This window comes from Gekko japonicus, unplaced genomic scaffold (genome assembly GCF_001447785.1).
Source record: "Gekko japonicus isolate JY-2015 unplaced genomic scaffold, Gekko_japonicus_V1.1 scaffold503, whole genome shotgun sequence".
NCBI lineage: Eukaryota > Metazoa > Chordata > Lepidosauria > Squamata > Gekkonidae > Gekko > Gekko japonicus.
Genome location: NW_015165844.1, coordinates 10,858 through 32,844, shown reverse-complemented (window position 1 = coordinate 32,844; position 21,987 = coordinate 10,858). Strand labels below are relative to the sequence as shown.

The window sequence follows — 21,987 nt, the reverse complement described above, 5'->3', positions numbered from 1 at the left end:
TCAAAATGTAAAAATAACGTTTTCCTTTCGCCGAACAATTAATACGCAAATTTATGCAGATCTGCCTGAGCCACTGAAACCCATGTGATTAATCAAGCCAACCAGACGACAGCACCAAGAAGAATCTAACAACCACATCTATATCTAGGGATGACAGCCTCCAGGTGGGACCTGGGGATCCCCTGGAATTACAGCCTATCTCCAGACTACAGAGATCAGTCCCCCTGGACAAAACGAATGCTCTGGACAGTGGACTGTGTGGCCTTGTACCCCACTGAGGTCCCTGCCCTCCCCAGGCTCCACCCCCAAATCTTCAAAAGTGTTTCCCAACCTGGATCTGACAGCCCTACCCCCACCCATCCCCTGCCAGTACGTTTTCCATTATTCCGTGAGGCCTTCAGTCGTCAGCCCCCCCCCCCCAATTTCTGCTTTGGTGGAAGGAAAACAAACTCCTGCTCTGGCGTACAACCTGCAGCAGACAGTGATGCTTGGAACTCTGTAGGAGCCACCCCTCATTGAGAAAAGGTCCAGGTGCCTACCTTCAAATGGAAACTGAGTGTCTAATACCTACCACATCCTGCAATAGGATTTTCTCTGTCGTCACTACACGGCCAGTGAGAGAAGCCTGGCACCCAAGCTGCAGTCCCCAGGTCTCCAACTCTAAGCGGGCATCTTTGTTTCTGCAAGAAAGCATTTCACCCCGAGGTTAGCTATTTACTTCATTGATACTCGCCTCTCTTACCAATGTGAATCCAAAGTGGCTCATGTTGTTCTCTCTTCCACTTTATGTATTTTTTTCCAGCCGAAATTAAGTCAAAAAATCGAATTATAGACTATGTCCCCCCCCTAATTTCCACAGCCACAAATTTTAAAAAAGAGACAGCTGGGTGTAGACCATGACTTGGGAGAGCCAGGTTCGAATCCACACACTGCCATGGAAGCTCACTAGGAGCTCCTGAGCCAAGCGCTCTGTCTCAGCTTGATCGTTCTCACAGGATGGCAGTTGTGAGGATAAAAAGGAGAAGGGGAGGACAATTTGGTAGGCTGCCCTGGGGTCTCCACTGGGGAGAAAAGCCGGAAATAGATCTCATCAGGTATCAGAAGCTAAGCAGGGTTGGCCCCAGTTAATAGTGGAGGTCGGTGACCCTAGGCTGAAGGCTTCAGAGTTGTATCTGCCCTTTCTCCTGGAGTGACTTGCCTACAGACAAGTTACTGGCTGCTCCATGAGACTCTGTAGATCAAGGGAAGGCCCGGGAGAACTGAGTAACCCCCCCCAATGTCCTTTCAAGCTTGTCTCGGCCCTCCAGGGTAACTTGTTGGGCACTGCATGAAACAGGATGCTGGACTAGAAGGGCCACTGCTCTGACCCAACAGGGCTCTTGGTACGTAGCTAATCCCACACTAGCAATGCCCTTTTAGACATAGTTTCTGTAGAATCAGAAGGGTGCAACTTTACTCAGGATGGCACTGTAAACCTCAAAATACGCTGCAAAGAAAAGGAGCAGTGAACTCATTCACAAATCCTTGGTCTCCCCAGCCCACGCTCTGCTGTGGTCGCTGACTTAACACACTGCGCATGAGCTGAGAATCTAACGCTGCTCATCTGAGTCAGCACTGTCATATGAGGATACAGACACTGACACAAAGAAAGAAAAGTCACAAACATTAATTAAGCTTGCACTAATTAACAGATCAATTAATCTCCACAGACTTTTTTTTTCAGAACGTGCGTTTTCAAAACTGGAACTATAAAGTACTGAGACTGAGGCATCGCGTAGTGATTTCAACTCATACTTTATTCGTACATAGGAGATCTTGAGATGAAGCAGCCGGGCCAGAGGCCGGCTTATATCCCCGTAGCAAACCACACCCAAACACCCACCCACACCCATGATAGGATATTTACAGTGCACCCAAGTCCCATAGGTCAATTCTCGGATCCTAGCCGTCCAACAGGTATGCCCTAGGACAGTGATGGCGAACCTTTTAGAGACCGAGTGCCCAAACTGCGACCCCAAACCCACTTATTTATCGCAAAGTGCCAACACGGCAATTTAACCTGAATACTGAGGTTTTACTTTAGAAAAAACAACTCATACATTAACTTAAGATGATCCAAACAAAGTAAGGAAAGCAATCCCAAATGCTTTCGTTTACTTAAAATTATTTGGCAGAGAATTCGACACTTTAATGATGGTCTGGGCCTGGCTGGGGCGATGGCACGCGTGCCCACAGAGAGGGCTCTGAGTGCCACCTCTGGCACCCGTGCCGTAGGTTCGCCACCACTGCCCTAGGATCTGTTTGGGCTAATGTATCTGGAAGCGAAGCTTAGGCCATTCGCATGGCCACGCGCGGACCCGACCGTGTGCACGGTTTCTCTGGGTATGCAACAGGAACTGAATACATTCTATCAACTGAGAAGGTTGTTCCTTCTGACAGCAGTTCTGTGGAACCATTAACATGGATCTCAGGCTCTTTAAAGGGAAAAATGTTCTTTGTATATTTAAAAATAACTCTGTGTCGTAACTGGTTAAAGGTAAAGGTTCCCTTGCTCGAAAGCCAGTCGAATCCGACTCTAGGGTTGCGGTGCTCATCTCCGTTTCAAAGCTGAATTTCAAAGCCGAAGAGCCAGTGCTGTCCGAAGACATTTCCGTGGTCATGTGGCCGGCTGTTACCTTCCCACCAAAACGGTACCTATTTATCTGCTTGCAATTTCTTGCTTTTGAACTGCTAGTTTGGCAGGAGCTGGAACTAGAGACGGGAGCTCACTCCATCATGCGGTGCACTCGGGTCTCGAACTGCTGAACTACCGACCTTCCACAGCCTGCAGTTCAGCGTCTTAACCACTTAAGCCACCGCAGCTCCCGTAACTGGTTACTGTACTTTAACTCCATCTAGGGGTTGCAGATATAGAATAAACCTCCTAAGTATCTCGTGGAGTCATTAGGCCACGGACTGCCAACGTGTGTTCACTGTAATAACCGCTAATCCAAGAAGGACAGGATATAAATGTTCCTCTCTTCTTGCCTCTTTTTCACTACACAAAGATCAAGGCTACTTTAAAAAACTGTAAAAGGACTTTGTTTAATTTCCATAATGGGGGGGGGGAGGGGAAATGAAGGACATCAGTGCAGGAAACAGGGGGAGAAAACTTGAAAAAGATGCCCAGAATACATGTGTCTCGATGTAATTTATGTCCCAAAGCTTCATTTATGCGACATGTATTATGGAAGATGGTTCTAAGTAATGTATGGATGTATGTGCAGTCAAGGCACAACCGACTTATGGCAACCCCAGCAAGGGGCTCTCAAGGCAAGTGAGAAGCAGAGGTGGTTTGCCATTGCCTTCCTCTGCAGTCTTTGGGTGATTCTGCCCCTGGCATTCGCTCCACATTTTCTCAACACTGAACCACATTCAAATACCCCGGGGGCAATGCCGTACTGCCTACAAAGTCACCCCGAATGGCCATAAATCTATGCAGAAGGTACCATAAAATCCGACGATCAAAGAAAGCGAAAGCGGCATGCAGTGCAGAGAGGAATTTCTGTTCCAAGGTGGGTGTGGTAAAAGAGCTGAGGGAAAAGCCAATGCAGAATCGCCCTTTCTTGGTGGCCTCCCATCCAAGTACCGACCCTGCTTAGTTTCTGGGTTATGAGGAGATCAGGCTACAGCATACCATGCCACATCACAGTGCAAACTTACATAAGCCTTTTAACAGAATCTCAGTTACCCCCAATGAACACATCATTTTCAGAATGTGCTGGGACACAATACATTGCTTATTCTAGACACCTTCTTTTGAGGATTTCCTTTACAAAAAACACCCCAGCTTCTATAATGCACAAAGAAAAAATTCTCACTTCAAATTTTTTTATACATCCAAACAAAACATCTGTGCAGTTGATCAGCATTTAAAGACTGTAAAGCAATAGCTGTGTCAGTCTTTATGGTGCCACTGGACTTACTAACAACATTGTTGCTAATTTCTGCTAGGGCTTCTGAGGAACATCCTCACAGGCAATGTTCCCTCTAAGCTGTGGAGTCTTGCGAGCAAAAATTTTAGTTTGTGAGCTGCTGGCATTAAAACTGTGAGTGAGCGATCCGTATAAATTAGTTTGCTCTGGAGCTGTTCTTCCTGAGCTAAGACAAAAATGTGTGAGCCGGAGGCTAGAAAACTGTGAGCTAGCTCACACTAACTCATCTTAGAGGGAACACTGCTCACACGGTGTTAAGATACCAGTCCAGGAAGGTGTATGTTTTTGTATCTACAAATCGGCAAGTTCTGAGTTCAAGTTATGCCTCTGTCATTCATCCTTTTTCCCCTTTGCGCTGTGGCAACACACTGGTCCCTTGAACACTGGGCCATCTGATTTCATTTTGAAATAACATCTCCCCCACCCCCGATTTGTACCCATGTGAGGCAAACTACATGACACATTTCTTCGCAAGTTTGCCCATGTTCCCTGCAGCCACTCAGCAGCTGTGGGGAACATCTTATAAAAGAAAAGAAAAAGAGCCCAAATGGGCTCAGAACTGTGCTGCAGAGGGAAGGAACGGCTGTTCCCTTCCCCTCAGCAGCTCTCTCATGTAAAAGCCATGTTGGGGGTGCTGATTTTACTGCTCCATATCCACATGCTCTATGTCAGGGGTGTCAAACATCCGGCCCTGGGGCCAGATCAGGCCCCCGGAGGGGTTCTATCAGGCCCGCAGTGGAACTGGCTGTCTTCTACTTCTTCTTTCAGTCCTGCTGCTGCTGTGTCATCATAGATTTGCAGTTTACAGCTACACACCTGAACAGCATACTCAAGACTACAACAGCACAGACATTTTGGTGCAATAATTCAGAGCAAGAGGTGTCAGTTATCAGACACTGTGAAATAAACAAAATATTGCAAGAGTGCTAATGTTTTAAGCATGTTTTAAAGTAACAAAATACCCTTTGTGTTTGTGTCCTTTATAAAGTTTATATCTCCGCTACCTGGCGTTACATTTTATGACACACATGGCCCAGCCCAGCAAGGCCTCATTTATGTCTGATCCGGCCCTCATAACAAATGAGTTCAACACCCCTGCTCTATGTGGAACAGCAAAATTGGCAAAATACCACCCCCATTTGGTTTTCGCACAAGAAAACTGCTTTGGGGAGAGGTAGGAGCCCCCCCCCCCCGGCAGCACCGTTCCAAGCCCATTTGTGCTTTCCTTTCTTATTTCAGAAGCAGTTCCCTGCAGCTGTTGTTTGACTGCAGGGAACACAGGCAAACTAGTGTAGTTTGCTGCTATATATCTGCCGAACAGGGGTTAACACTTGATGCAACTGACAGAGTGGACTTTGGTCTAAACTTGCGTGTATCTTGAAGGCATCAAAAGACCCTTTATCACTTTGGCTGCAACTGAAAAGCACTGCTTACCCCCTCTAGAAGAAGAAGAGATTGGATTTATACCCCGCCCTTCACTACCCAAAGGTGTCTCAGAGCAGCTTACAAACTCCTTCCCCTTCCCCTCCCCACAACAGACACCCTGTGAGATAGGTGGGGCTGAGAGAGCTCTAAAAGAACTGCTCTTTCAAGAACAGCTCTGACAGAACTATGGCTTGCCCAAGGTCATCCAGCAGCTGCAAGAGGAGGAGTGGGGAATCAAACCTGGTTCTCCCAGATTAGAGTCTGCACACTTAACGACTACACCAAACTGGCTCTAGAACTTAACATTCTGGAAAGTTTTCCCTGAAGACACGCAAACACAGCAAAAACACAAGTTGGTAATTTTATACGTCATAGCTGGGTGTTGTGACTACTATTATTCTAGCATAACAGGGTTGTCTAGTCTTGTATACTTAACAAGCTCCTTCAATGTCATTGTGAATTTCTAAAAATTTTAAAAATTCTTTACTCCTTGTTGGTGGATTCTGTTCTGTTGTTAATAACTATACAGTTACTGTTATATATTGAAAATTTAATAAAATATATTTAAAAAAACCAAAACACAAGTCGGGTCAGAAGGTCTCAAAACAGCAAGTCTTATGCAAAATTACCTCTGAATGTTGTCAGCAAGTCTAGACAGCCTCTGTTGTCTGTTTTGGGGGGACAGGTGAGTTTCCTGAGCCAAATCCTTCATCAAACGGAAATCAGAAGTTGCACGGCTGCTCAGGCCTAATGAAGGGTTTGGAAGGTTATTTAATGAGTTGGGAAATCAAATTTTGTGGCATGTGAGGGAGGAAAAAGCGGATAAAGAACACTGAGAATAGTTTGACTGACAGGCACATGGAAGAGATGGGAAAACGTGTCCCCTCCTCCAGCAGCGGTGACAGCCAAGTGATACCATCTGCAGCACTATCCAGTAATAATGTGAAATGAGAATTACATCGATCCAGTCTACACATTCAGAATAGTTGCACGCTATCACTCCAGAGGGGCAGAGATGAGCTGCATGCTTACATATGCACCGTTCTGTAATTCTGTAACCCTGGCCCTACTGCACCATTTACTGGCTGTCTTGTGCTGTCCGTCTGCAGCGTTTTACATCCTGCCATCTGCCTAGAATCCCAGCCAAGAAAGGCAGACTACGAAAAAGTAAATAAAGGTAAGTAAATAAATATGCCCCTCCCAAGCGTTTAACATACCTGCACTACCAGCACACAGTTTTAGGTGGGCAGCCGCGTTGGTCTGCAGTAGAAGAGCCAGATTCGAATTCAGCAACAACTTTAAGACCCTGGAAGTCTCGTTGGTATTTAAGGGGCTACTGGACTAAAATCTCGCTCTTCCACCAGCTTACAAACTCTCTTTTGTGCTTATTTTCAACCCAACAACGCTATGAATTTAGGAACATTACGGGAGGGGGTCGTGGCTCAGTGGCAGAGCATCTGCTTGGCATGCAGAAGGTCCCAGGTTCAATCTCCAGCATCTCCAGTCAAAAGGACCAGGTAGGAGGTAATGTGAAAGACCTCTGCCCAAGACCCTGGAGATCCGCTGCCAGTCACAATACTGACTTTGATGGACCAAGGGTCTGATTCAGTATAAGGCAGCTTCACGCATGTTCATGTGTGTGCAAAATGATTATTAGGGACTGGAGTGAGGTGCAAGTTTGACCCCCACCACCATCCTCAAACGTACCAACTTTACTCTCTCTCTCCTACGTCGGTTTTTATTCAGCCTTATTTCCAAGGAAGAAGAAGAAGAGGTTGGATTTATACCCCCCTTCACTTGGAGTCTCAGAGCAGCTTACAATCTCCTTTCCCTTCGCCTCCCCACTACAGACACCCTGTGAGATAGGTGGGGCTGAGAGACCTCTCTGGATAACTGCCCTTGAGAGAACAGCTCTGAGAGAACTTATGACTGAACCAAGGTCACACCAGCAGCTGCATGTGGGGGGGGGAGTGGGGAATCAAACCCGGTTCTCCCAGATTAGATTCTGTGCTCCTAACCACTACACCAAACTGGATACACGACACCAAACTGAAGTGTGAGCAACATATTTATTCGGGGAGGGGGGGACACACTCAACAGACCCAGACCTGCAAAGGTGCAGCTCTCTCATAACCCCCCACCCCCCGGTCCACTGTAAATGGATGCCATTCACTTCTTGGGAGGAAATAAGGCATTGCGTTTGGGGACTCGACTTTGAGGGCAACAAATGCCCAGCCAGTCAACTGGATCCCAGAAAACTATGGATGTAGCACGCATCTGTGTGGACTGCAAACGGAGATTCTTGTAATCCCCAAGAGATTCTTGTAATTCCAGAGATCCTTGTTAATTCTCAAGAGCTGGATTTTAAGTCCAGTGGTACCTCAGAGACTTACAGGATTTCCGGTGTATAAGCTTTTGAGGGTCAAAGCTCCCTTTCATCAGAGGTTCGACTCTTGAAAGCTTACATCCCGCAGATCTTGTTGTTCTCTACGGTGCTACTAGACTCAAATCTTAGCTCTTTTACTGCAGACCAGCACAGCTACCTTCCTGAAGCTGTAATTCCCAAGACCTCCCTTCATACACATGCCTCCAGGCACAAGGCTATAAAAGCGAGCTAACTGGCAGGGCAGAGGAAGGACTAAGGGCCAAAATACACAATATGTGTGACACAGGTCAGGGTAGACTGGGGGAATCTCACCTTCAAAGCGTCAGGTGGCTCTGTCCAGCTTGGGAGCTCTGTGAGAGGGGAAGAAGAACTTCAGAGTCTTCCCTCCCGTGCCATTTTCACCAGTGGAAACAGCAGCGGAAGGGGGCCAGCTTTCTCCTTCCTTGGGGTTCGGAGCGACTGAAGGCTTTGACGGTGGGTTTCCCTGATCATAAGTGGTGCTACAAGTTGGGTTGGGCACCAGTGACCCAACTTGCGTCACATGTATTGTATATTTGGCCCTAAGAGCAGGCACAGGTTATAGCAGCTGCAGGAAAGCTGTCAGAAGCACTGTTCTGCCTGGGAAGGTTATTATTATTAATTATTATTAGATTTCTAAACTGCCCTTCCCCTGGAAAACAGGACTCAGTGCGGTGTACATCAATAATAACAGCCATGTATTAATCTACAATCCGAACCATGAAAGTACCAGCCTGATAAGATGACGCTAAGCTACCGGTTGTGCCACTGCAGGTTAGGAGCAGTCAATTTGTATTATTTATTATTATTAGATTTCTAAACTGCCCTTCCCCTGGAAAACAGGACTCAGTGCGGTGTACATCAATAATAACAGCCATGTATTAATCTACAATCCGAACCATGAAAGTACCAGCCTGATAAGATGACGCTAAGCTACCGGTTGTGCCACTGCAGGTTAGGAGCAGTCAATTTGTAGGGAGTGATCAGATTTCTGTGCTTTAAACATTCACAACTCCCAACACAGTGCAGCAGCTTCAAATGGTCAGATCTTTGCAGATAACAGCTGTTTACCTGTGAGGTAGCATAACTCAGGCACCAGGAGGACCACACGGGGCTCAGCAGCGTCACCGCCGCGTTTCGTCTTCAACTGGCTAACAAGCATTGGTTGGTTTAGGTCACTCACAACTATATCATACTGCTGCTCAGGGAAAGACAAATAAAAAAAATAAGCAAGCCGCAGTCATGAAACATTCCAAATATTTGTGCACACGTGGTTGGGAGCAGTGCATGCAAAGCCCCATAGAAGTCAATGGAATGTAGCCCTTTCAGTGACTTTGCATGCATTAGCCCACAATGATCCTGTAAGGCAGCCTGGTATTGTTACCCCAAAAGTACAAAGAGGGAGTAGGGCAGCGCAGAGTGGATTGCCTAGACCACCTTGTGGGTTTGCAGAAGAGGCAAGATTCAACTGGGGCTTCTGTCCATAAGAGCTCACTCCCTTAGCCCCTCCCAGGTGTTTGGTCGCACTGTACTGTAAATTCACAGCCAGTGTTCCCTCTATGCTGTGCCAGCCTGCACTGATGCACGAACTCCCAGCCCCCAGTGCACAGATCCCCGTCTAAGAGCAGGGCAAGGAAACTCTCCCCCACTTCCCTCCCTTGGGGTTGTGGCTGTACCACAGCTTACCCCACCTGGCTCCCTCCATCACATGGGGGAGAAGAGGCACAAAGGCAAGCCTCCTCTCCCCTCCACCGGCCAAGGTCTCCTCCCTCCTTCCTTAAAGTGAACAACGGGTCCATCGTCAGCTGTTCGGTGTAAAGGGCAGGAAGCCATTTCAGTGCTCCCTTTTGCTTCCCCCGTTCAGAAGCGGGGAAGAGCGAAACGGAGAACTCTAATGGCTGCCCGCCCTTTAAAGCCATCAGCTGATGGGAGGGCCTCTCTTTTTTCTTCCTTCCCCTCTCCCCATCTATTTACTTTCTTTGCACCTCTCCCTTCCTTACTTTCTTTCCACCTCTCCCTTCCTTCCTTATTTTCTTCCTTTCTTTCTCTCTCTCCCTTTCTCCCCCCATCTGTTAGCTTTCTTTCCACCTCTCCTCTCCTTCCTTCCCTTCTTTCTTCCTTTCTGTGTTTTTCTTTAATGCAGGCTTGCTTAAAACTATAATCCTATTAGGTCTTTTGGCTCACGGAGTAGAATTTTGGCTCACGAGACTCAGCAGCTTAGAGGGAACATTGTACAGCTGCCTCCCTATGGGGATTTCCCCTTGCATGGAAAGCAGGAAGGTCCTGGAGATGGAGAAAGGGAAGGGGCAGGTTTATTGGCTGGAAGGGCCACAGCACAATTGCCACTGCATCTACACTTCTGCCGAGGAAGAACAGGTGCATGTGTGAGTCGTCAACTTCGTCTTGGGAAATTCCTGGAGTGGAGTGGTGGTGGTGTGCTGCCTGGGGAGGGCAGAGCTTGGGGAGGGGAGGGAGCTCATTGGGGATGTTATATCACTTTAGGACTTCCGTTTCTCCAAGACTTTATGGAACACCATCCTCTGAAGCTGCCACTTCCTTCAGAGGAATCAATCCCCATAGTCAAGAGATCAGTTGGAATTCTGGGAGAACGCCAACTGGAGGTTGGTAACCCTTGGCATGTGGACACTGTCCCTACCCACCCTCATGCCACTCTACGCTGCTACCATGGTTGAAGAGTGTGTTCTTGCATACCCTGTGTGGAAGCAGCTCGAGTCAAGCATTGGCTAGGCCTGTTGAGCCGCATCACCATTAAATGGGAGATTTGAGTCCCCTCAAAAACACTCCCTGTACTCCGCTGGGGGTGTCCATTTTATGAGAAGATCAGGAGTAGAGAGAGAACCAACTTTTATCTTTAGACTGAGGAATCCCTAAAAAGCTTCTCCAGAACACAACAGGAAAACCATGGAGAGTATATCATATGCTTCAGCCCATATTAATTCCATATCTGTATTACTTCTGACATTTACCAATCGTGATTGCTTTCCCATTGAACAATTTCAAGCTCAACAATAAAGAGCGGAGTGTTTTCCCAGCACCTGGAGTCTTCTTTACCTGCTTGTAATAATCTTCATAAGAGATCTGAGTGCCATCACGTTTCTGGAATGTATCTGTAGGCTTCACAGACCATTCAATATCATCAATCCGGTAGGTTTTATTGTTGTATCTACAAAGGGAGGGAGGGAGGCAAACTTATAAAAAGCTAAATACACTCTTGGATTTATGACAGGCCCAGGTGGATATAATGAACTTGTCTCTCTCCTCTTCCAATGTTCTGTCAGAACAGGAAGAGTTAAAAACCTGCATATATGGCACTGACGTACTCCTATCGAGGGCTATTTTTGGGCAGGAACGCACAGGAACGGAGTTCCGGCTGGCTCCCAAGTTGGCCACACCCAGCAGGAACTCATTAGCATAATAGGCAACACCCAACAGCAGAAACTCATTAGGATTGGCTACATTAGGGGTGTGTGGCCTAACATGCAAAGGAGTTCCTGCTCCAAAAAAAGCCCTGGGTTTTGACAACAAACAAGGTAAACAGAATAACAAGCAAAAGGTGGGTGTGGCTGGATGACCACACTTCTGGATACAAATATTTTCAATTTAAAAAATTAAATAAAACCACACAACAGGGTTGCAATTCTTGCCTCATCAGCCAGACGCATCCACAATATTTTCTCATTTTGTTTTTTAACGATTATTGCTTCTGGTGTTGGGTGTGGCCTATTATGCTAATGAGTTCCTGCTGGGCTTTTTCTACAAAAAGCGCCCTGCTCCTATCTGTGGTATAACACAGATGCCACACAAATCCATGCAAGATGGAGGATCCCATCACAGGATACAAATATTTTCAATTTAAAAAATTAAGTAAAACCACACAACAGTGCGAACAGGGTTGCAATTCTTGCCTCATCAGCCAGACGCATCCACAATATTTTCTCATTTTGTTTTTTAACGATTATTGCTTACATAAAGGTAAAGGTTCCCTTGCTCGAAAGCCAGTCGAGTCCGACTTTAGGGTTGTTGTTTCAAAGCCGAAGAGCCAGCGCTGTACGAAGGCGTTTCCGTGGTCCTGTGGCCGGCATGACTAAACACCAAGGCGCACGGAACGCTGTTACCTTCCCACCAAAGTGGTACCTATTTATCTACTTGCAATTTCTTGCTTTCGAACTGCTAGGTTGGCAGGAGCTGGAGCTAGAGACGGGAGCTCACTCCGTCATGCGGCACCCGGGTCTCGAACTGCCGAACTACCAACCTTCCTGGATGTGTTCTGTTGCTGTTACCCGCCCTGAACCCATTTGCAGGAAGGGCAGGATACAAGTCAAACAAATAAAAGGAAACAAATGCCACCACAATCCCTCTCTTGCCCTCTTTACCTGGTAAGAACTATAAGTCCCAACAGTTCTTTTTCACACGTCTCTGCAACACGTGCCATATCCACGCTGTTATAAATGCTGGTCATGAACTCCAGAACATTTTCATTACGGAGGACTTTATGGCTCACGTCTGCACAGAGCATAACTCTGTTTTCAAAGTGGCCAACGGACACAGCAAAGCCTGGCCAAAGAGTAAGCCTGAAAGGAGGAGGGGGAAAACAAGTCAGGTACTCGAGGTTGAGGAGCAAGAACATTAAAAAAATATATATAAATATTTATTGTACAGTGCACCTGGTCAAAGTTAAAAACAACATACACGCATAAAGAACAAAAATATCATATACAGCGATCAATTGGAGTTGCACGTACAGTGTAAACAGGATGTCAACAATGGTTTCTCATGAAACAATGGTTTCTCATGAAGATAGATAATCACTAAGCCAGACGTGTGTCGGCCCCGAGGGCCTTCTTCAATAATCGAAACCTTGTTGCACACACAGAGAAAGTAAAATACCTCTTCTTTTTGGGGGCCAGGCAGGTTTTAAATAATTCACTACAGGCTGAGGCTCCAAATAAGGAATGAAAGACAGGCCTGTATATCATAAGGAGCCGGCACTCTGGTATCTCTGAGCCAATGTTCTGTCCTTGGTCATAGTTATATTTCCTCGGTGTGTGCAAATCTGAACCAGAATTAAAAGTATAAAGAAATCAAAACAGAAGTCTGGGTTTAACAAAAGAATTTCATGACTAGACCATGCACAGGCTATCACAGTGTGGGAGAAAACCCTCTCTTCTAATTCAGACTATGAATGCTGTACAGGTCCCAAATTAGGAAGAGTCATTTTTTTAATCCTTTCTTCCCCCTCTAGATCCTAAATGGTAAGGGAGGGTCCACAGGGTGGTCTTGTTTGATAAACAACAGACATTCCTCAAGGGTACATTCAGAGAAAGAGCTGCCTCTTAACAGCAGGGCACATGCACTGCCACCAGAAAGTGCCAGCTTCAACCCCTGGCATCTCCAAGCAGGAGCCGACTGGGAAGTGAAAACAACCCTGGAACAAGCCAAGCCTCAGCAGTGCAAACAATGGGTATTAGCTCACCCAGGGTTTCCTCCTGAAACCTGGCAGCAGAGCAGGACAAGACAGCTGGTGAACTGACACCATTTCCTACTGCCAATGAAGGGCGTGACCCAAGTGACCCCTGAGGATCCGGCAGAGTCGCTCGGGTTTGGTTATGCTTGTTCCTGGACGCCAGGGGTCCCCTGCGGCAGAGGCCCACGGGGAATTCCCATGTTAAGTTAAATGGCCAGTCCGCCCCTGTCTCCAAGTTACAGGATCTTCTTGGCAAAAACCTTTCTCCACAGGAGTCCCCGAAGAGCTGCTGCCAGGCCACTGAAGACCACAAGATGACATCAGATGGACTTTACAGAAGATAGCTTCCTATGTTCATTAAGAGGGTTGTCCATACCAGAGGCTGAAATGAGTGCATGCATGATCAACACGAGGACATTACCCACGTAGTTCAGGAGCACTCACGTATCTCTGCCAGTGCTCCGACAGTTGCCAGGGAGCTTAATACTTCAGCAGAAAATAATATAGTAGGGCTGGAGAACCATGCACTGGTTATACTTTCCTCTGGACAAATCACAGTGGCACATTCCCATCAGAGACCCCAGCTGGTAACAGGAGTTGTCAGTGCTTAATGGATCAAATTGTAATCCTTGCTGGGGGATGGTTCACGCATTACAAAGCCCTTGCATCCCTCAAGCATCCCACTGGCCAGGTGTGCACTGAGTGTTCCATGCTGAAACTTACTTCCCAGGCACACAGGGCCCCCCGTTCAGCAGAAAATAATATAGTAGGGCTGGAGAACCTTGCACTGGTTATGCTTTCCTCTGGACAAATCACAGTGGCACATTCCCATCAGAGAGCCCAGCTGGTAACAGGAGTCAGTGCTTAATGGATCAAATTGTAATCCTTGCTGGGAGACGGTTCACACATTACAAAGTCCCTCAAACATCCCACTGGCATCCCTCAAACATCCCACTGGCCAGGTGTGCACTGAGAGTTCCATGCTGAAACTTATTTCCCAGGCACACAGGGCCCCCCAATTAAGATCAAGAACACGGGGTGTGGGAGTTTAAGCCTTTCCTTCATGCTGTTTTCCCCATGTGAAATAGCCCTGGAAAGCCACTATTTGACAATGCGGCAACAGGTACTTATGGGCTACAAGCTGTTTCCTCAATGCAGCAAACTTATGTGCAGTCAGTTACTACATGTAATACTCAAAGTGAGCAGTGACTCACAAAAGCTCATATCCTGCTACAAATTTTTGTTATTCTTTAAGAAGCTACTGGACTCTTGCTCTTTTCTACAGCTCTAGACAAACACAGCTATCCATCTTGACTTAGTCTTTCATGTTCTCTGAATTCCCTGCTTAGATTTTTTAAAAGTCTACAGCCCTTTTGTTGCAGAGATATGCCTACCGCTTATATCTCTGCAACTAATTCTATTATGTACTGCAAAAAAAATCCAAATAAAATATCGCACCAGTATCAGTTAATAAGATACACAACTGTAGAACTGCAAGGAATAGGGAACCAACTTACTTGTGCTGCGGTATCTCTATTGCATCCGAAGGACTGTAGAAGTTCCGTCCGATTTGGTGCATAGACAACTTTTTCAAAATCCTAAAATATTAACGTACATTTTTAAATACACCAAGCAGTGGGAGTGGGAATGGTAATATCATTTTCAAAAGTAATTCAATTTACACAAAACACATTTCCCAAAGCCAACTAGCCATTTGAACGAAAAACTGAACTTATGTGGAAACTGTTCAGGCTATAGAACTGTCAAAAGAATGCCGTTATGATAGCACTTCTGAACCAGAAGTAAGCTGCCGTCTAGTAAGTGTTTGTGCGTGTGTGTGTGTGGGGGGTCATACTGCAGCACAAATGCCACAAACTGAATCTGAAGAAGTGGGTTCTAGTCCATGAAATCTTATTCTGGAATAAAATCTGGTTAGTATTTAAGACGTCTCTAGACTTTTTCTAATGCCTTCTGTTAACAAATCAAAGTTGAATCAAGTCAACAGCACTCTGGCCAGAGTGAATGTTTTAATGAAGATTGGTGCCGTGGAAAGTTGCAGCCAACACAGGGTTTTTAAGGCAAGAGGCGAACAGAAGTGGTTCACCATTGCCTGCCTCTGCACAGCGACCCTGTCCTTCCTTGGTGATCTCCCATCCAATTACTCACGAGGGCTGACCTTGCTTAGTTTCTAAGATCAGACGAGACTAGGGGCCCCAGGGCCATCCAGGGCAGGGCTACTGAAGGTTAGAGTTTCTAAAAATATAGCACTCAAGGTTCCTCATTTACCATGCAATGAGGAAACAGCAACCAAAATTTGGGGAATAGGTTTTTTAAAACAAAATTAAAATAAATTTGTAGCAGGAACTCCTTTGCATATTAAGCGACACACCCCTAATGTAGCCAATCCTCGCAGCCAACACAGGGTTTTTAAGGCAAGAGGCGAACAGACACAGTTTGTTGGCAGCATGTGGAGAAACATTTTTAAAAGGCACTTAAACACATCAACAAAGGCTCTGGCAGTGCGGTTGTTGTAACTATTTAACATTTAAAACTGCTCTTGATATGAAACATAGAGGCCATCTGGGTGAAAAGACTTGACTGAACTTCACAAACACAGTGACAACCAAACACAAAGTGCAAGACGCGGTAAAGGAATAGGATAGATTGCTGAAGGCACTGTTGTCCTCACCAACACCCGTTTTGTTGTTTGAGCAACAGAAATATATTCGAAGCATGTTCAGCTTTTGCTGTGACCTACTGGTTTTGAGGAGCTATTTTACATGGTTTATAGACAGGGCAAAAACCCAGCAGGAACTCATTAGCATAATAGGCCACACCCAACAGCACAAACTCATTAGCATATTAGGCCACACCCCTGACAGCACAGCCACACCCACCTTTTGCTTCTTATTCTGTTTAGCTTCTTTGTTGTCAAAACCCAGGGCTTTTTTTGAAGCAGGAACAGCTTTACATGTTAGGCCACACACCCCTAATGTAGCCAATCCTAATGAGTTCCTGCTGTTGGGTGTGGCCTATTATGCTAATGAGTTCCTGCTGGGCGTGGCCAACTCGGGAGCCAGCCGGAACTCCGTTCCTGTGCGTTCCTGTCCCCAAATAGCTCTGGTTTATAGACATGAAGAGTCCATTTGAAGCAGGGTCCCCGTAAAAAGGCTTACTTCTTAAAGATGATGTTTAAAACCTGGATGCAAGCAGGAGAGCTGGGGGACAGCTGATGGATCAGCGTGAGGGTGATCTTGACAATCTCTCCTCTCCGGGTTTCACAGGACAATTCCGTGACCTTAAAAAAAAACAACCCCCCCCACCCCAACAAGTAGTTTACGATTTTATTTATTCCTTTATATGCCACCCCTCAGCCATCAGTCTCTTGAACCAGTAACACAACCAGTATATAAAAATAAAAATTCCAACAATAAACTGTCAGTAAGAACAATGTTCAAATCAGTACAGTCGAATGCCCTGCTAATGGAAAACGTCTGACTCTGCAGCGAAGAAGGAAACACCAGCGAGAAAGACCTGGTCTGAGGCAGCCACTCACCTCGAAGCAGAAGGACACAAGGGCTCAACAGATGACCTCAACTGACAGGCAGGCTCACACAGAAACAGGTAATTCTTTAAGTACACTGGCCTCCTCATTTGGGTCAGTGGCCCCCTACTTTGTTGACCCCACAGGCTTTTTTTGAGAAATGGTAGTGGGCACCACCTCAAATTGGCTGCCATGGGCAGGGCTAATTACCTCCATTAGGAGGTTCCACAGAACGTTTGGAAGTTCAGAGGTGAACAATAAAACAGCGCTCCTAGGTAGGCCGTATGCTACAGAGGATGGTCATGTTTATGCTAATAGGGGGTAGCCAAGACGAGGACGGGGCTCTCTTGAAATACAAAGAAAAGGTCAAGTCCTCAATGGAGGCCCACTGAAGATATTAGCTTGATCTAGAATCTTCTACTAGGTAGAAGGGGAAGAATCGTATGATGTTTAGAGAAGGGAGGATTCTTTTGTATCCGGCTAGTTTGGTATGGAAAGTTGTTGAGGACCGTGGCCTTAAGCGCTTCTGAGGAGAGATTTTGACTGTTCTGTGACACAGGCCACAATTTTAACGAGCCAACAAACATGACTTGAAAAATGTGGCCAAAAAAAGGAAACTAGTATCTGGTAACCATGATCATGTTAATAGCATGGAAGGTTTTGAATTTGGGAATGGGTTCTGCATTTATTGCTTATTTTATTCCCCCCCCCTTTTTACTCTGAAGATGTCAGACTATTTTTTTTTTTGGCAGCCAATTACCTCAATTACAATTTGGTGTTACTGTGATTTCTCTACACACAACTAAAAAAGTAACCTGTACACTTGACTCAAGCTAACAGGAAAAGGGCCAAGTAAGGAATGAATATCTCAATTTGTAGAATCTTGAAAGAGAGAGAGACACAAAGGCTTCATTTATGAAGGGACTACTCAGTCATATACCCACAAGACTCTGGTAGCAACAACAGGTTGGGGGGGGGAGAAACAAGGCACGAGAGGAAAACCCCTCATTGAGGTCTGGTGACTTGGGAACTGGGATTCACCCAAGTCACCAGCAGTAGACCAGTGGTGCCTGGTGTCAGGTGGGGTGGGATACAAATGCTACCTTCTGTCTGCTCACTCCAGGTTCCAGACTCTCCGACTGCTGATTTGGGAGAGAACAAACATCCGTGACGTGGTGGATTTGAGTGTGGCTGACCATACCCCACAGCCTGTGGTAGATAGAGAGCGCGCAACTTGCCCAGGTCATCCCAATGAGCATGGATACAAACCTAGATCTCACTGCTCTGTTAAAGGAACCTAGTTTTTTTTTTAAAAAAGCTACCCCTGAAATTTCCTACTAGGTAGCAAAATGGACAGCGCATCCCTAGCTAAGGCAACCTGCATGATACCACTCTTTCTTGAAAGAAAGGCCATCTTCAGTTTCCTGACAGAATAAACAAAGCACAACTTGAAAATCACTGCTACTCCTTGTCTGGCTTTGTTTAGTTTTTTTGACAAAGTAAATCTTGACTTATAAAAGCTGGAATAAATTCTGTTAAAGATGCCACTGGACTCCTTTTCAGTTTTTCCTCACAGAAGCTTCCTGTTGCTAGAAAGCACTCCTATTGTTTCTAAAAATAAGGGCAATAATCCACGTACAAAGGGGAGAACTTGAACTGGCAGGCCTCAAAATGAACTAATCCAGAGACTTGTGCCTCTTGGCACAACCTCAGTCTTCTCAAACATACAAAGCTTCCGGCTTGCTTTTACCAAGTCTGTGCCAGAAGCAAATGTGACAACGACTTCTTAAAAGGCAACAAGGGAAGGTTTGTTTCACACCAGCAGGTATGAGCAAATCAAACCAGCCCCGTCCATCACTTTAAATCCCCCTTTTGTTGTTTCCACCTGCAAATGCCTCAAGCAAAACCTAGAAAAGCTAAACAAAGACGGAAAAGCTGGGCGCACAGCCACAAACTGTGAACATGGCATTTAGCTTTGCAAAACATGCCTCACCCTAGACTTATGTACATCCTGGCACTCGATGACAGACACTGTGTGAATCTGACTGTCCAAGGCAAGGACCAGATGTGGGCACGGGTAAGAGGTGATGAAGGTCATTGTCCTCTTTGGCCAGGGATTGGCCAAGTCACCAGCTGGGGTGGAACCTGGCCTGGGATTGGGTACCATTGGGGAGGGGTGGAGACAGCAGAGGTTAAAAGGGAGGCTTCTCAATGACTGCCAGGGAGAAGTGGGCTCAGCTCAGGGCTGTGAGAGCTGCTGCCTGTGGAAGCGAGGAATAAGGTAAAGCAACTGTGATGTATTCTATGTGATGCCAACTGAATACATGTGTTATTGTGAACCTCCCCATTCAAACCGAATGTTAAGCTTCATCCTGGGCTAGGATCCAAAGACATCCTATCAGAAGACTAGCCCAGGAAACTGCGTCCAATCACTTCGCTGCTAGCTCCCTGAGCGGGAACGTTCGTGATTGGTCTTTACGTCTTCAACCTCATTGGTTGGTTATTGTACAGTGGGCGTGGCTACATTAGCCGGGAATGTTTGAAAGCGGAGACAGCTGCTATGTTAAAGCTGTTCTGGCTATCAGATGTTGATCCGTGTTAGAGTTGTGTGCGTACCCTGTCTGCTTCCAGTTCTGAAGCCTGGGGAAGACACGGGCCTTGTGACAAGGCAGCGGAAAGGTGGCCAGGCGAGACTGGGCAGGAGGAGCATCACACTAACGGGACTTCTAACAGCAAGCTACCATGCAAGTATGGCCTATTAATGGCAACAGCCAGTTGTGTGATGGTTAGAGTACTAGCCAGGCCCTCTCTCTCAGGGAGCTGATTCTCATGTTATAAAGTCCCTGTGGCCCCCCCCAAGAGGACTTTCTATCATGTATCAATTCCTAGGTGGACACAGGCCCAGTTCAGTTTGGGACTGGACCATGCGAGGGCTTAACCGGTTACCTTCATGCTATTTTCCCAACCTGAAACGGCCCTGGGAAGGTAATATCTGCACTGGTGGGGAAACTTAAACATATACCGATGGCTACACAAAACGTTCCCCAACAGGGCACATATCGGCTCTCTAGGCCTGTATCAGGTAAGGAAAAACGGCACTCATCTTCCAAAAGTTATAAAAGGACTGCTGACAGGGGATATTAAAGATATATTGGGTCAGCCCCTCCTGACTTGTGGAACATCGGAGGGGGGAAGAAAGGTGAATCTCATATTCAAAATGAAGTTGACAAAGGCAACAACAAAAAATCCTAAAAGTTAACTACTATAGAGGATGCCAATCCAATTCCAGTTTGCACAGTTTCAGCTTTTCTGGGGGCTATGCAGGAAAGGGAAGTTTAACTCTAACTTCCACTGAACTCCTTCAGGCCCATAACTAACGTGGGGTCCGCGGGGCCCGGCCCCCTAACGTTTCTTCCAAGCCCCCAAACTGAGCCTTGGCTTCTCCTCCCCCTGAGCTCCACAGTAGCTACGTGCCTGTCAGTGGAACGGGGGCCTGCATGGGATCGCAGGAAGTCATTGCGTGGCCCTTTCCTCTCCCTCTCTCAAGCAGCCAGGAATCTGCAACAACTCCAAGCGCTTCCCCACACTCCCAGACCAGTTCTCCCACCAAAATCCTCAGCTGAATCCTCTCAGCTGAAAGCAAGTAAAAAACCACTCACCCCTCTGTCTCCTGCTCCTGCTCAGAGCTCAGCTGGGTTCCTAGCTACGGGGCTGATGCTTCTTGCTTTTTTAATAACATGTTAAAGGGGATACATATGCTTTTAAAGAGGACATACACAGCCTCAATTTGAATTTTACGGACAGAATGTGACACATGATCTTCATCTTGTCTGGTTGATTCTTTACCTGTGGGTCTAGGGCAATGGTTCTCAAATTTTTGAAGGGAGAGACCAAATTCTAAATTCACCATAGTGTTCCAGACCTTCTTGCAAAGTAACAGCATTTGAAAGGAATTTCAAATAAGTTAGCTCTGGACTGTTATATATGTTTCAGGTTCAGTACTTGTGTAACATAAATAAGCATAAAGTTGTATTTCATGGTCATTGGGCACATTGTGCTGTGGGAAACCCAACCTTGTCAAGTCTCCTCAAACCATCTGTCCCAGCTCACCCTTTTCCACCTCCTCCTCCTCCCTCCTGGCCTCACAATCTGCACACAACAGAGTCACAATCCACCTCTGGGTACCAACCAATATTCTGTCTAAGCTGTGGAGTCTTGTGAACAAAAAATCTACTTTGTGACCTACTGGCATTAAAGCTGTGAGCAAGCAATCTGGCTACGGTGTAAATTAGTTTGCTCTGGAGCCATTCTTCCTGAGCTAAGACAAAAATGTGTGAGCCGGAGGCTAAAAAACTGTGAGCTAGCTCACACTAACTCAGCTTAGAGGGAACACTGGTACCAACCCACAATCTGAGAACCACTGGCATAAGAGATGTAGATTAAAATCTGACTTCTGTTGTGAACTGTGTGGGCTGTCCTGGACAAGGTGTGCACTGTCTTTCTACCTCTCTCTCTCTGTCTTGATTCTCAAATCTGTAAAATGGGCACAGCAGCAACCTGCCTCATGGGGCTTGTCATTATTATAAGAGGGGTGTTATGAAGTGCATTGCGTATCAGAAACAAATAGCAGCTTATTCTCAATATTCTGCTTTGCTTCACACATTCGTAGCAATATGGTAGAGCTTGACAAAAAAAAAAGCAGGGCTTTGCGAATTAGCTGTGGGGACAGAGGCAACAAGAGTGCATTTGATTTTACTGAACCCCAATGGGAGATGAAACCAGCAGGCTGGTGGGACTAACACAGATCAGAGTGCTGATCTAGGCAAAGCACTTGGGGTTAGGGGCCTTGCACAGGAGAGGGAGAGAAAGAGGGTAAGAGCCCGAAGAATGCAGGGGGGAAGGAGCCCCTTTCCCCCCCTCTCTGCCCCTACCTCTCAGTGAAATTTCAAGAGCCAAAAATAAGCTGTTGAAATTCTGAGTAACAAAGACTTACGTGGCTTTCTAATTTTTCTGTAAGAAACAGTGTCGCTCCATCAAACGCTTTGGCTTTTAGCTGAAATTCGGAGTGGCTGTACAACAGCGCAAGCCGCAAACGTCTGGATTCCAGCTCTGGGCTAAATTCGACGCGATATTGGTACAGTTGCCAGTCCTTGGG

The 21,987-nt window shown here is 46.3% G+C and overlaps 1 protein-coding gene across 1 annotated transcript in view; it reads right to left on the bottom strand.

The window, feature by feature from the left end:
• Window positions 1-21,987, bottom strand: part of PIWIL4 (piwi-like RNA-mediated gene silencing 4) — a gene marked incomplete at its 5' end in the record, with an annotated part of 51,556 nt that overhangs the window by 24,192 nt on the left and 5,377 nt on the right. The window contains 8 exon segments of the mRNA XM_015411044.1: window positions 572-680; window positions 6,029-6,146; window positions 8,875-9,001; window positions 10,876-10,987; window positions 12,198-12,395; window positions 14,806-14,886; window positions 16,465-16,586; window positions 21,826-21,981. Coding sequence (XP_015266530.1) covers window positions 572-680; window positions 6,029-6,146; window positions 8,875-9,001; window positions 10,876-10,987; window positions 12,198-12,395; window positions 14,806-14,886; window positions 16,465-16,586; window positions 21,826-21,981 — 1,023 coding nt within the window.